The 13,155-nt window shown below is 41.2% G+C and overlaps 1 protein-coding gene across 1 annotated transcript; it reads left to right on the top strand.

Moving 5' to 3' along the window:
• The first annotated feature begins 428 nt into the window (after nt 1-428).
• mpi (mannose phosphate isomerase) lies at nt 429-11,757 on the top strand. Its single transcript, XM_083762418.1, has 8 exons — nt 429-447; nt 989-1,116; nt 3,455-3,655; nt 5,089-5,230; nt 6,597-6,776; nt 7,122-7,295; nt 8,018-8,226; nt 8,712-11,757. The coding sequence occupies exons 1-8, from the start codon at nt 432-434 to the stop codon at nt 8,928-8,930; spliced, it is 1,269 nt and encodes a 422-aa protein (XP_083618544.1). The 5' UTR covers nt 429-431; the 3' UTR covers nt 8,931-11,757.
• The last annotated feature ends 1,398 nt before the right edge of the window (nt 11,758-13,155 follow it).

The following is a 13,155-nucleotide window of genomic DNA, read 5'->3' as shown; positions in this document are numbered from 1 at the left end:
TGCCAAGTGTACTACAAGTGTAGTCTAGAAAGCTGGTTGGCTGATTAACGTCTGATTTATCAATAAACTAATTCTATTGGAATTGTATCGTTTTCTTCCCACCATTTCAATTTTTTTTTTTAACTATTCTTTACAAGAAAAGATAATTGATAATATCAAAAATTCATAAAACAAATAGGTTCAAGTGTAATGCTGGTGTCGTCCACTCATGTACTGTAATTCTGCAAACTGTTAATAAATAAATCAATCAATCCTTTGTTTATCCAAAAGAACACTGGATAGAATTTGCTAAACGTGTTTAAATCAGCGAATTTATATATATATTTCTCGACTACTAGTAGTACTGAAGAGATGTGTACTCTCATCGTGACGTCACGTACGCTGTGACCAATGACCATACAGGCATACTCGGATAGATACACAGAGCAGCAATGGAGGAAGTCAGAGGTGAGAGACAATTTATCCCTTTATTATTTTATTATCTATCCTCTCGGTGCTTTACCAAAAAAAATCGTACGGTATGGTAAGAATTCATGCAATCTACGTTGAAAATAATGTCAATCTCTTTATATATGACTTAACGAGAGTCATTGATCATGTATTACGACTTGTGTAACGTTACGTTGGAATCAATAAAATACACATTCAGTCATCATCACGGTTCCGATCATTGTGGTACATAACGGTATCTAGACTGGATCAATTAAAGCCGAGTTGTTGAGCACGTTCAGTGGTTGTAACAAAGTAGCTGATGTTTTGCTTTCAAGGAACGACGCATAATCAGCTGGGGAGAGTCAGGGACCGTCGCAAAAGTGTGTTTTATTTTATTGCTGTGTGGACTGTAAATCTGCATCATGGGATATAAAGTTTTATCTTGTCTTCTGTTAGTAATACTGTAAGTAAGTCTGGTGTCGAATGTGTGATGATGAGGTATTTATATTTCTGAACTGAACCTACTAGATGTGCATGTTGTGATTATTCTCCACAGTATTTCCACTGACCTGTGCCGTGCAGAACTACGCATGGGGCAAGGTGGGGCTCAGCAGTGAAGTAGCCAAACTGGTTGTTGGTGGAGACCCCCTGGCTGTCATTGACGATGGCAAACCGTATGCAGAGGTACCTTGGCCTTGATTGTCACCATAACGCCCTTGGGCAAGACAGCTATAACCCTATTAACTGCTTATTGCAGCTGTGTTATGGGCATAGCAGTTGTGAATGCAGAGTCGGAATGTGATAACAGTAACATGGCTGAACGGTGGGTCTGAAAAACAGTAAGCATACTACCCAGTGAAATCATCCCTGGATAGAGAAAGTTTAAATTCAGGCTTAATTTGTCAAAGCCTTTATGGTTTTGCTTTTAATCAACCATAAAGGCTACCATTAATGCACCATTATTAAATGGTCAATGGTGCATTTACAATATATAGTGCCTTTATCCAAAGCACTTGAATATGCACACCATTAGATCCATTCCCATTTACACACTGACAACAGCAGAAACCTGCTCATCTGGAGCAGTTAAGGGTTCAGTGGTTTGCTCACTCCGACACTAACACAGACAGGGGGACAGAGATCGAACCGGAAACCTTCCGTTTTCCAAGTGGCCACTCACCTCCTGAGCCACTACAGATATTCAACGAATTTTGACTGCTGAATTCAAATTGGAATATTCCCAAAGCTCAAAAGTGTAGGACTATTTGAAGAAGACGAATAGAATAGCTAGCTTCACACAAACATTGTCTCACGTCAGGATCTTGACAGCTACGGTATTTTCTTGCCTGTCATGCCAGACTGCCAGTCATCTATTCTTAGCCTCAAGGGGCTCTGTCATAAAGGTCAACAAACCTAGTTTTGGCAGTGTGACCTTATCACGTACATTAACAGTGGAATAATGGTTGAGTAACATGCTGTGGTTGGTGTTATTGATTTGCATTCTTATCTGCTGCCTGGGGTTGTGATGGCACAATGGCAGCGAGTTATATGGATATGGTAGCATACCGTAAGCATATTGTTAGAATGTCTTCTCTGTGTCAACTGACAATTTCTTTTTGTAAGCTTACATGTAAGCAGTTACTAAACATAATTTACTCATATTCACACTTTGGAGCTAATGCAGTCTCTGCCAGTTGGTTTGCTACACTGAACTGAAGCAAATGACACAGTGCCTTGCTCAAGGATACTTTTTCAAGTGGAGCGGAGAGTATTACTTATTAGCTTTACTGACCCAGATTTCCCCAGCTATTCTCACTCATGGGCCTCAAAATGTGCATCCTTATAGTCACGCATCAGACCCTAATGTCAAATTTGGCAGCTATTTAGTTTAGTTTCTAATCTATAGTATAGCCTGGGGGGGTCAAATCCTTTATTTCACACACTGAATTATGAACAAAGGTTACAAATAAGGTACCATTTCAATTTACAAACTTTAATAATACATATGATTTTAATATAACCCTTTTCTAGGTACTCAAAGTCACAATACATAGAATAACTAGAAAAAGTGCCCTTCCGGGGACAGGTCTCCACCAGGTTATCCACAGATCCGTGCAGTTAGAGGTAAAAACACTTTTTGGCCAGTTATAGCGCCACCTTGAGGCTGAGTTGAAATTGTTCATGTGGCATTTCGTCCTCGGCCTAGTGGGAATGTGGGTGCACAATTTCACGGAAATCACGCGATGTGTTCATGATTTGCAGCATTTGGTTTGAAACTGAGCACTCCTGTGAACTTTGGAAGCCAATCTTAACCAATCAGGATGGAGTCTGATAAATCTGAAAGACCCGTTTCGTTGAATGGCTCTAGAGAGACTGTGTACCAATTTGCGTGATGTTTGGACAAAATCTGTAGGTGTACTGTGCAAAAACTTGTTTTGCACAAAGCGGCCTCCTGGTGGCGCTATAACAGGCCGTTCTGGAAAGTTTGGGGCAGAGGTTCATGGTTGGCATCCAGGGAGTGTGTGTGCAAAATATGGCATCGAAAAACTTGTTTTGCACAAAGCGGCCTCCTGGTGGCGCTATAACAGGCCGTTCTGGAAAGTTTGGGGCAGAGGTTCATGGTTGGCATCCAGGGAGTGTGTGTGCAAAATATGGCATCGACCGGGTTAACGGTGGCCGAGATTAGCTGTTCACGGACACACGGACACACACACACGCGGACGGACGGAGTGCAAAACATACTCTCCCCACATGCCTTCGGCCTGGTGGAGACAAAAACAACTTCATTAGGATTTATTATTTAACATCGTATTTATAATGAAACATTTTAAATGAATGTGTTTTTGTTTTGAACTACCCATTTAGAAGATTTTATCCAGATTAAAGATTGGATTTGATTTCCTGATCTGATCTTATATTTTTGGTTTTGAACTACCCAAAATCCAAATCTGATCTGATGAAACGTTGTGAACTATGTGGATGGGTGCTCACCCTAAAGGTGACCTCTCTGTCTCTCCCATAGCTTTGGATGGGTGCTCACCCTAAAGGTGATGCCGAAATCAAAGACAACAGAATATCGCAGAGGACCCTAGGAGAGTGGATTGCCCATAACCCTGCCAGTCTGGGGTCAAAGGTCAAAGACACCTTCCAGGGCCAGCTTCCCTTCCTCTTCAAGGTGCTGTCCGTCAACACAGCCCTGTCTATACAGGCACATCCCAATAGGGTGAGTACACTGTGTGCACACAAACAAATACTGCAGTGCACATGCATACATGGGTAAGACCACACCTACAGTATGCACTGTCTAATACTGGCACGTATCCATATGTACTAATGTACACGTAACACATGTGTAGTACAAAAGAACACACATGCACTCTATACAAATGGTATGCGCAGGAATTGGTTCTGGACAAGGTCCAACACGAAACAGTTTACAGGTCTAACAAGAATACAAAAGTCACACCCGTGTGAAGTGAGGGGCGCTCTTATACATCATCCATTCATTGTCAATGAAATTGAATCCATTTGCTCGTCTACATATTATGACGTAAACTCTCCATTCATTGTCAATGGGAATTTGATCTTTCTGTTGGACAAAAATACAGATTTCTCAGACACATATGATGTAAATTCTCCATTCATTGTCAATGGCATTCAATGTTTGTTAGGACAAAATCTACACTATAGCTGAAAAATGACGAAGCATTGTTGAGATTAAGGCCTGAATTATACTTAAAGTAAGTGTGCAAACGTAAATGACAGCGCTCGGCCCACATGCTGCAAAAGCACGGCCCAGTTATATAGACCAGGTCATTGTGGAGGTACTAAACAGAGTTACATTTAAAACTACAACCTACTACATTGTTAAAGAAGCAGAAGTGAACACATGTAAAAGAAGAAGCTTCATCCTGTCGCTGAACCACGCTACAACACAGGATCTTCTGCTGTTTCGGCAGGTCGTGTGCTTGTTTTGTGTAAGAGTCAGAGGTGACATAATTTAGAAGAACCAAGTCAGTTGCCTTGTGGTTAGAGTGTCAGCCGGTAGGTACCCTCACAAAAAACATGCAGTAATCCTGGTCTCTAAACTGCCTCCCCCTGGCCAGCCGGGGCGCCTGATGGAGGGGAAAGGAACTGGTTGGAATAACGTGTTCCTTCCACACGCTACGTCCAACCAGGGAAACTCCCCCCTGTCAGGTGTAAAGGAGCAACTTGGACACTAATGCATGAAGGAAGCATGAGTTCAAGTCCGTTGCTCTCCCCAGGTTGGCGGAGGGTGTGTAGAGCCCAGGATCACATTAGATAATTGACACAGGGGTGAAAAATGGGTTACAAAATCGTGGGATAAAAAAATTATAAAAAAAAAAAAGAAAAGAGTGTCAGCCGTGAGACTGGATGTATCAGTGTCATGCAGACAGCAACTGTCACCTAATTTAATATCCTTTGCGATCATTAGAGGTAGCACTATCTCTGTTCAATCACTCTCTTGTCAGTGTTGTTTGTGGGCCGGCATAAAGGAATTGTAAACAATTATTTATACTGTTCTACTGATGGTATTTGTTAATTATTAATTGAGTTTTTGAACAAGCTGCTGAGATGTGGGCATTCAGCATCACTAATCATTGTCTCGTCTTCGTCATTATGTTGTTTGGTCAGGAGCTGGCTGCCAAGCTTCATGCTCAGTTTCCGGAACATTACCCAGACAACAACCACAAGCCAGAGATGGCCATCGCTCTCACCCGCTTCCAGGGGCTCTGTGGCTTCAGGCCTGTAGAGGAGATCCTGGGCTTCCTGACATGTGAGTACCCACAATCCCTTGAGCTTCGTGGGACTGTAAAGATGGTTTGGAGTTGTTGAGATTATTATTGTCATTATTATTATTGTTGTAGAAGTGAGATGAGTGCTTTATATTTGGTGGCCGTGCATACCTATTTTAAAGTTCAACTGAACACTAAAACAAGAATTTAAAGTAAGAATATAGCTGCAAGCAGCGATAAGACAGGACCAAGCAATAAGCCCCTTTAGGCTGTATTGCAGCTGTTCGTAACCCAAACATACAGACAGAAAGATGAGGCATGAGTTATGGCTGTTCAAAGTGCCTGTTATCGCTGCTTGCAGCTATATTATTTTGTACAAATGTTCATGTAGGGATTTCAGATACATTGTGTACACGACATGTCACGCAAATTGCTCAAAACTCCCGGCAGAAAATCAGGTTCATCAAGGTTTTTCAAACCGCTCAAAATGGCGGAAACTCTGAAGGTGGAGCTTACTGGTCAAAGTGACAGATATGTTCTGCATGAGTCAAGGCACACATGTAAACAAGATCCATGGCTTTTGGCCAAACGAGGCATGAGTTGCTGACGGTCAAACATTTCATAAGCTATGCCTGTTAAACAATGAATTGCTATAGTGCCACCCTTTAGCCAAAGGTCATGGGCTTCGCATAGCCCTCTACCATATTGTCAGGTTTCGCAAAAACAGACGGCACAGTTAAGCCAGAATTGCTATTTTGTGGTGGAAGAAGAAGAAAAACAAAACAGACAAATTCTGTTCGGGCTTGGTCCCTTAAAAATGATGTGTAGGGCCAACTGATAATGCTAGCAATTGATTGTTTATTGCAATGAAGTTTGTTTGTTGCGAAGGCACAGGTCTTCCAACACAACTCACACTGACAGAAATTTGCCTTCTAGATGTTGAAAAACTTAGACAAAGCTTGTTTTAAATTGAGTTTGCACTCAATTTAAAAAGAGCATTACCTGCAGCAGTCCCAATCTGTGGCGACACGTGCTCTTTTCAATCAAATCAAGGATCAGTCAAACTGATAAACAGAGATAGGTCTGTTTTGCCACCACTTATGGACCAAAGATGGGAACTCACCAAGCCCGGAACTTCTCCAGTTCATTTGAAGGCGTGTTCAAGCAAAAACAGGGTATTAAGTTGCTCATTAATAAATTACAAAGTAAATATCAAAACAAGTTTATTAAACTGATGTAATGTATGATTGCTTGATGCCTCTCGCCAAGGATTGATCCTCAGAGAAAGTTGTTTCACTGTGTGTGTGTGTGTGTGTGTGTGTGTGTGTGTGTGTGTGTGTGTGTGTGTGTGTGTGTGCGTGCGTGTGCGTGTGCGTGTGTGTGTGTGTGTGTGTGCGCGCGCGTCAGTTGTCCCAGAGTTCCGTGCGCTGGTGGGGAACGCCGCGGCGGAGGAGCTGCAGTGCAGCGTGGGAGATGCGGTCCGTGTGGGCGGAGCCCTTAAGAAGTGCTTCACTAGGATGATGAACTGTGAGAAGAAAGTGTTTGTGGACAAACTCAACATGTTGGTGAAGAGAGTCACTGAGGAAGGTGAGGACGGTGCAAAAGTCTGAACGAATTGTTGAAGCCCTATAATTAGACTGTACTACAGTACTGTAGTAGCGAGGAGTTAACACATTGACAAATTATTTGACAAATTGTCAAATAATATAAGAAAGATGTAAAATATACATATATTTATCTGTGGCACCAAGTCAAACTAAATGTAATGCCTCAACTCCTACATTACAAAGTGCTTATCAGGGTCAGGGTGGTTATTTCGGGGGTTTATGGCCTAAAACGGTTGAGAACCACTGGTGTAATTGTTTGAATGGAAGGTGTGTGTTGTTGACCTACCTATCATTGATTGACGGATGAATGTCGCTCTCCTTCCAGCTGCCGCAGGACGCGATACATCCAGCAGCCATGGCGAGCTGTTGCTCCGCCTCCATTCCCAGTATCCCGGTGACATCGGATGTTTCTCCATCTACTTCCTGAATCACATGGTGCTAGAACCCGGCGAGGCAATGTTCCTCGGAGCCAACGAACCCCATGCTTACCTGTCTGGTGGTCAGTTTGATGATTTAGCATACCATCCTATATTATTATTATTATTATTATTTGGGGGCGGGGGGGGGGGTCAGGTCCTCCACCGCTGACCTGCTCGATGTGCCCTACAATGCCTTATAAAAACACGTTGAAGCAGCATTCTGCTTCTATGGCCCGACGGCTTGGAATAAACTCCCATTACACCTAAAGCTGCGTTCAGATGTGAAATTATGTATATTCGCCTCGTCTCCCGTTTGTACCGCGCCAGGTCGCACAATTCTCGTCTTTGCATTGACTTTGTATGTAATTGCGACACACGCGTTCCACACCCCCACAGTGTGTGCTCGGTGTCGAGTCGGTCGGACCCACGGTTGACCAGAACCGCCACAAAAGGCCTCTGCCACAAAGGGCCCCTGCTCATATTTGGGCATGCCTGACACAGAACTCCATATAAATAAAGGGACAGAAATCTCCATATATGGGCATACAAGGGACACAGGCAGATGGGTGGAACGGGTACTCTGACACAGGTATTGCATAGCCGGGTGGGGCATGGATTTTCAACTTCCATCGTTACCGACTCTAGGTCTAGTTATTTCAATGTTGTTTTATGCCTTTGCTTTTCTTTTCTTTATTGCTCTGTATACACGTTGAGCTGCATTTTCATTCTCACTTCGTACAAATAAAAGTTTTATTATTATTATTAATATTAATGCCTCCCCCACCCAACCTGTCTTGCTCAGATTGCATGGAGTGCATGGCGTGTTCAGACAACACAGTCCGAGCTGGCTTGACGCCCAAATATATTGACGTCAACACGCTGTGCGAGATGCTGAACTACAGTCCTGCTCCGGCCAGCGCCAAGATCTTCCCCTCCGCCCCAGACCCCTCTGATCCCTTTGTGACCCTCTACGACCCTCCCATACCAGACTTCACCGTCATGAAGATACAGGTAAAACAAATTGGACATTTCTTCTCGTTATCAGGCAGGGTTAATTTTGACAGCAAATTTTGATGTAGTCATATTTTTATATCATATCTGAAAGGTTTTACTTTTAGTCTTGTAGTAGTTTTAGGTGAATAAAATCTACAGTTGAGGACTTGATGGCTTTGTAATGGCTGATTTTACACTTGGTTGCATGCTGAATTTAATTTAATTTAATTTTCAGGGCGCAACACCTGAGTGCAACCAAACATAAAATGACTTGTCTTTTAGTTCTACTGGATCTCTTCCACTAGTCCCTCCCTAACTTTTTGGTCTTGTTTTTATTTGTTGACGAAATTGTCAATGTATTTAGTCTCAGTTTTTGGCGTCGTGTTTATTTAGTTTTTGTCAGTGAAAAAAGGTAGTCGACAAACATTTTTGGTCATTGTTTCTGTCGACAAAGCTAAAGCTAAACATAAGCTGCCCTAATCATCTCACCTGGTCCCTCTCAGGTTCCAGCGTCGGTAAAGCAGTACACCGTGGCCCCACTGGACTGCGCCGGGATCCTCCTGGTCGTCGAGGGTGACGCCACCGCCACCTCTCCCGCCGCCCACTCCGACATCGCTCTCTGCCGGGGCACCGTCCTCTTTGTGTCGGCCAATGAGAGCGTCTCCCTGCATGTCACGTCCAAGGCGGGTATGACCATGTACCGAGCCTGCTGCCTGCTGTAGGCATTCTGTTCTGTGAGTCTATCAACCTGCAATGTGAGAGTGGAGAAGGCACACCGTTCCCTGGGGTTTGGAAGAACTTTTATTTTGTAGTACAGAGTTGACACAGAGTTTGGGTTCTTCCTGGTTCTACACACATTTATTTATCCAGTCCTGAGTTTTACAGAGAGCTGTTGCAAAAAAAGAAATAGAAAAGAAAATAGAACCTTGTTGAAATTTGAAGAATAAACTATGCCTTAGTGATCCAGCACAAAGCCATGATGAATCCACACTTCCTGAACCAGAGAAGATGACTTCTCTGTTGTGTCATCAACCAATCACATTCTGTGGAGAACCCTGTAACCTCCATGCCAACAGGCTGTCCTGAGTCAAGTAGTTGACGAATGGATGCAGTGGTAGACAGAAGGGGTTCCCAAAGTCGGGGTCGCAAATGTATTTTTGGTCATCAAAGATATTTTACACACCTCAATTTCCTTCAATATAATGAGGGAAATACAATGTAAAAATTATTAATACATTTAACCCTAAGTGTTACAAAACCTCTACATAGCCCTAGGCTTAATACAGTACATGTGCAGATAAATGCGCAACAAATGTGCACATTTATGTGCATAAAATTACCTCCAGGTTTGGGTTTGGGTCGAGAGTCAATGGCAGCAATATTTAGGGGCCGGGGGCTGAAAAGTTAGTCTACAGGTACAACTACGACCCCCAGGTCAACATAACATGAACACACACAACCTAAGTCTGCACAAAGTGCACAATGTTGCATAATGGGTGAAGTGGAAAACCTATGTTTAATTTTTGTTTCGTTTGAATATGATCAAATGTTTTTTTTGGGGGTTTTTTTGGGGGGGGACAGCACATCATGTCACCTATTTTCTCTTTTATTTTATTAATATGATCATATGTGATCGTATTCTGTTCTGTGACATCTACTTTGAATTGACAGGCCAGAATATCCTGTTTAAGTCTGTCTCTAGCACTTTTGTTTGAAAATGTGGAAAGTTTAGTCATAGTACTCACCGTTTTCCAATCAACTGTGTAGCCCTAAAATATGTGGCCTCTGGGTTACCTTGCGACATATTCAATTAAACGTTCAGGGTCACCACTGTGGAAGTTAAGGAATTAGATGAACAAACGGAGTGTGGAGTCTCTGATCTTTACTTCCAAACATTTGCATCACCAAACACAGGTACAGTCAGCTTCCTATATCCCTTCCTAACCTCCCATTACCACCCGTCCAAACCATTCTGAGGTGAGACACCTCCATCTAGTGTCCACCACAACATAAAATAAAAATCAACAGATCCAGAGATCTGTCATTTTACTTACCACCACTGACTGAGCATGTCTGAGACATTGGGTCTCTTTTCCCATGGCCACAATGGTGAACTGGTGAGATGTCTGTCCATGTGCAGAGTCATCACATCATAGAAGTCTTCTTTATTGTTACATTATTGTTGAGTGCATAGACCATCAACATTAAAATAAGCTCTAATCCCAACAAAATACTTGGGATATCAAAAAAGGGATAACAATGCATGTGTACCATCTAACAAGTTGTATTCTTAATTTCTTAGTCATGTACATATTTAAGAACAGAAGAATGATCACTATATAGATCTGTGTCATGGATACTGTTAGCATAATGAATAATTTTTTCCATGCAGCACGGCTATGGTGAGTATGGTTTGAATGCTGCTTTGACAAATCAGATTGCTTGGCCGAAACATATATTATACGAGACTGAAATAACGGTAAGTCTACTCAAATACAATTCAGTACATAATATTGTACGGTACTGTACACCTGTGTATAGTACAACATATTTCTGTTGTAGCAAAGCCCATCACAGTATTACAAGAACAGCTTCCAGAGAGACTTTATTTTGTTTTATGCTTAACACTTTAGCGAATTGCTTTGAGAAAATGGTATGTGTTTACTGTGACCTCAACTACTGTAGTAGTAAGTACTATACGGTACAGCACAACCCTGGTGTAGTGAAAACTATGATAAATATGATACAATCCAGTATACCAAGGCCAGATAAATAATGTGTTTCTTTGTTTAACATATCCAGGGTTGTGCAACAGAACCAACTTTATGGCTGGGAAGTTGGTGTACAGTACCAACAGAAACCACTTGTCAATTTGAAGTTTTTCTTCTTAAATCGTTAAAAGGTTCTTTTTTAAGGGGTGGGCCATAGTGGATGATGACGGAAAACGTTTGTTGAAAGTCTAAATTAACCCCGTCCCATCCAAAATCCCTGGGCTGAAAGGGGCTCATAGACCACAGATTATACATTCTATTGTTTAAAAAATATTGGGGGTCCATTGTGTAATGTTCCCATAAAGGCCATAAATCTGTTACTTTCCTGCATCCTGTGTACTTAACACTACTTCCTGTATATGGGGTGCTTTGATGTTTTACTGTGTATCTCTGGTCCTGCTGTCTTCCTGATGAAGTAACAGTACCGGTACATGATGCTGGTTTGTTTGTTGCTAATATGAAGTCTATCAATTGACAAATTTACAAGTGGATTTTTAAGGATTTAACCAAGCAGGCACTTTGTTACTGAACTTATTTGCACTAAAGTGTTTTACTTTTGGATTTATTTTAATACATTTGTGCATCTTGAGAGCACACAGATCTGAAGGCTGTGGTGGTGGTATGACGCAAGGTTTAAAATAGAACTACTGTATGAGAATGTTTTCTTATATTAAAGTCTGCGATGAGGGCATGTTTTAGCATTTTGTAACAAGATGGTGTTTCCCACTGCATGGAGCAGTTGTGTGGAGAAAGTATCTTAAACTGGATTAATAAAGACCTGTTCTGTTAAGTGTTTCTCTTTGCTTGTGTCTATATCCTTCATTAATTAGTGCTTCATTGTACTTCATAGAATGCAACAGAAATACCTCATTAGAAACTGCCCCATATCATTTAACAAAAATTATGGTCTGTTAAAAGAAGCAACAGCAGCAGCCAATAATATCCTTGATAAACAGGGCTGGATCCATAGATCTCTGGTTCTAAACTCTTCAGACAAACTATTTTTATATTCCGATTCATTTACATCCGTTCTCTGGCCTACCTAATGACATTACCAAAAGCTTTCAACTCATGAAAATGTCATGTAACTAACGCCAGTATCTAAATTATGACCATAACATACCGGTACACACATAATGTACAGGTTTATCTCTGTACAACTCAACCCATAATGACCACTAGCTTCCTAAAACAATGTAAATTGATTTCTGCTGAAAGTTAGAGCTCATCTCTCGACTCCCAGTCTCTGAAGGCTAAGTCAATCCAGAAATAATATTGGAATAATTATGGATTCAATTCAAGATTAATGAATTGAATAGCGACATGAAGTCAATTTCATATATTACTATTGTCATCTTAAAAATACAGAAAGAATGAGATGATCCACGACCATGTCCAAATAAGACTTAGGTCTCCCCAGTTAATCAAGTATAAAATAAAGCTATGCACATTTTCTCATAAACACCAAGTACAGTACTTTCTCTATACATAGTCTAGGTTTAGATAGTTGGATATGCTTTATAAAATGTTGAAAGTACAAATTCATTTCCCAATAACTACTTTTGCCAATATAGTTACATAATGGACTATTATTTCCTATGGATATTTCCGTGTAACTATATTTGATTACATCTGCTTTCCTAGTAAATAACTGGAGATCAGGGGACTGTAAAATAAAGGGTTACCAAAAGTTCACTTTACACACGTTTCTTTATGTATAATGAGGTGAATTTTAAAGTGTGCATTGCTCATTCTGATGGAGGACTGACATGCACTATAATGCTCCCATTGTATCTGTATGAGAAGAAAATACACGCCGACCTATATCTCTCTAAATCCCCATCTCATGTTATTATGTAAAGCACGTTGAATTAGCCTTTTGTGTATATAAAATCTGCCATAAAAATAAACTTGGCTTGGTGTACCAGGTTACCAATTAGACAACTAAAATGAAAACGAGCAGAACGAACACACACGGATCACACATGGCCTTGGCCTTTTTTTTCCTGTTCCAGTGTGTGTTCAACTCACACCACCCATTTTTAACAAGCAAATATACACAACATACATGCATACCGGTTACCAGTACAAATACAGCGAGCGAAATGTAAAATTCAAGACATTTATTAGCAAAACCATCACACCTTATAAGAATTAAGTGCATTAAATACAATTA

The sequence above is a fragment of the Protomyctophum parallelum genome (genome assembly GCF_964188405.1).
Source record: "Protomyctophum parallelum genome assembly, chromosome: 4".
NCBI lineage: Eukaryota > Metazoa > Chordata > Actinopteri > Myctophiformes > Myctophidae > Protomyctophum > Protomyctophum parallelum.
Note: the sequence above shows the minus strand (reverse complement) of the source record. Positions and strands in the feature narration are given on the sequence as shown.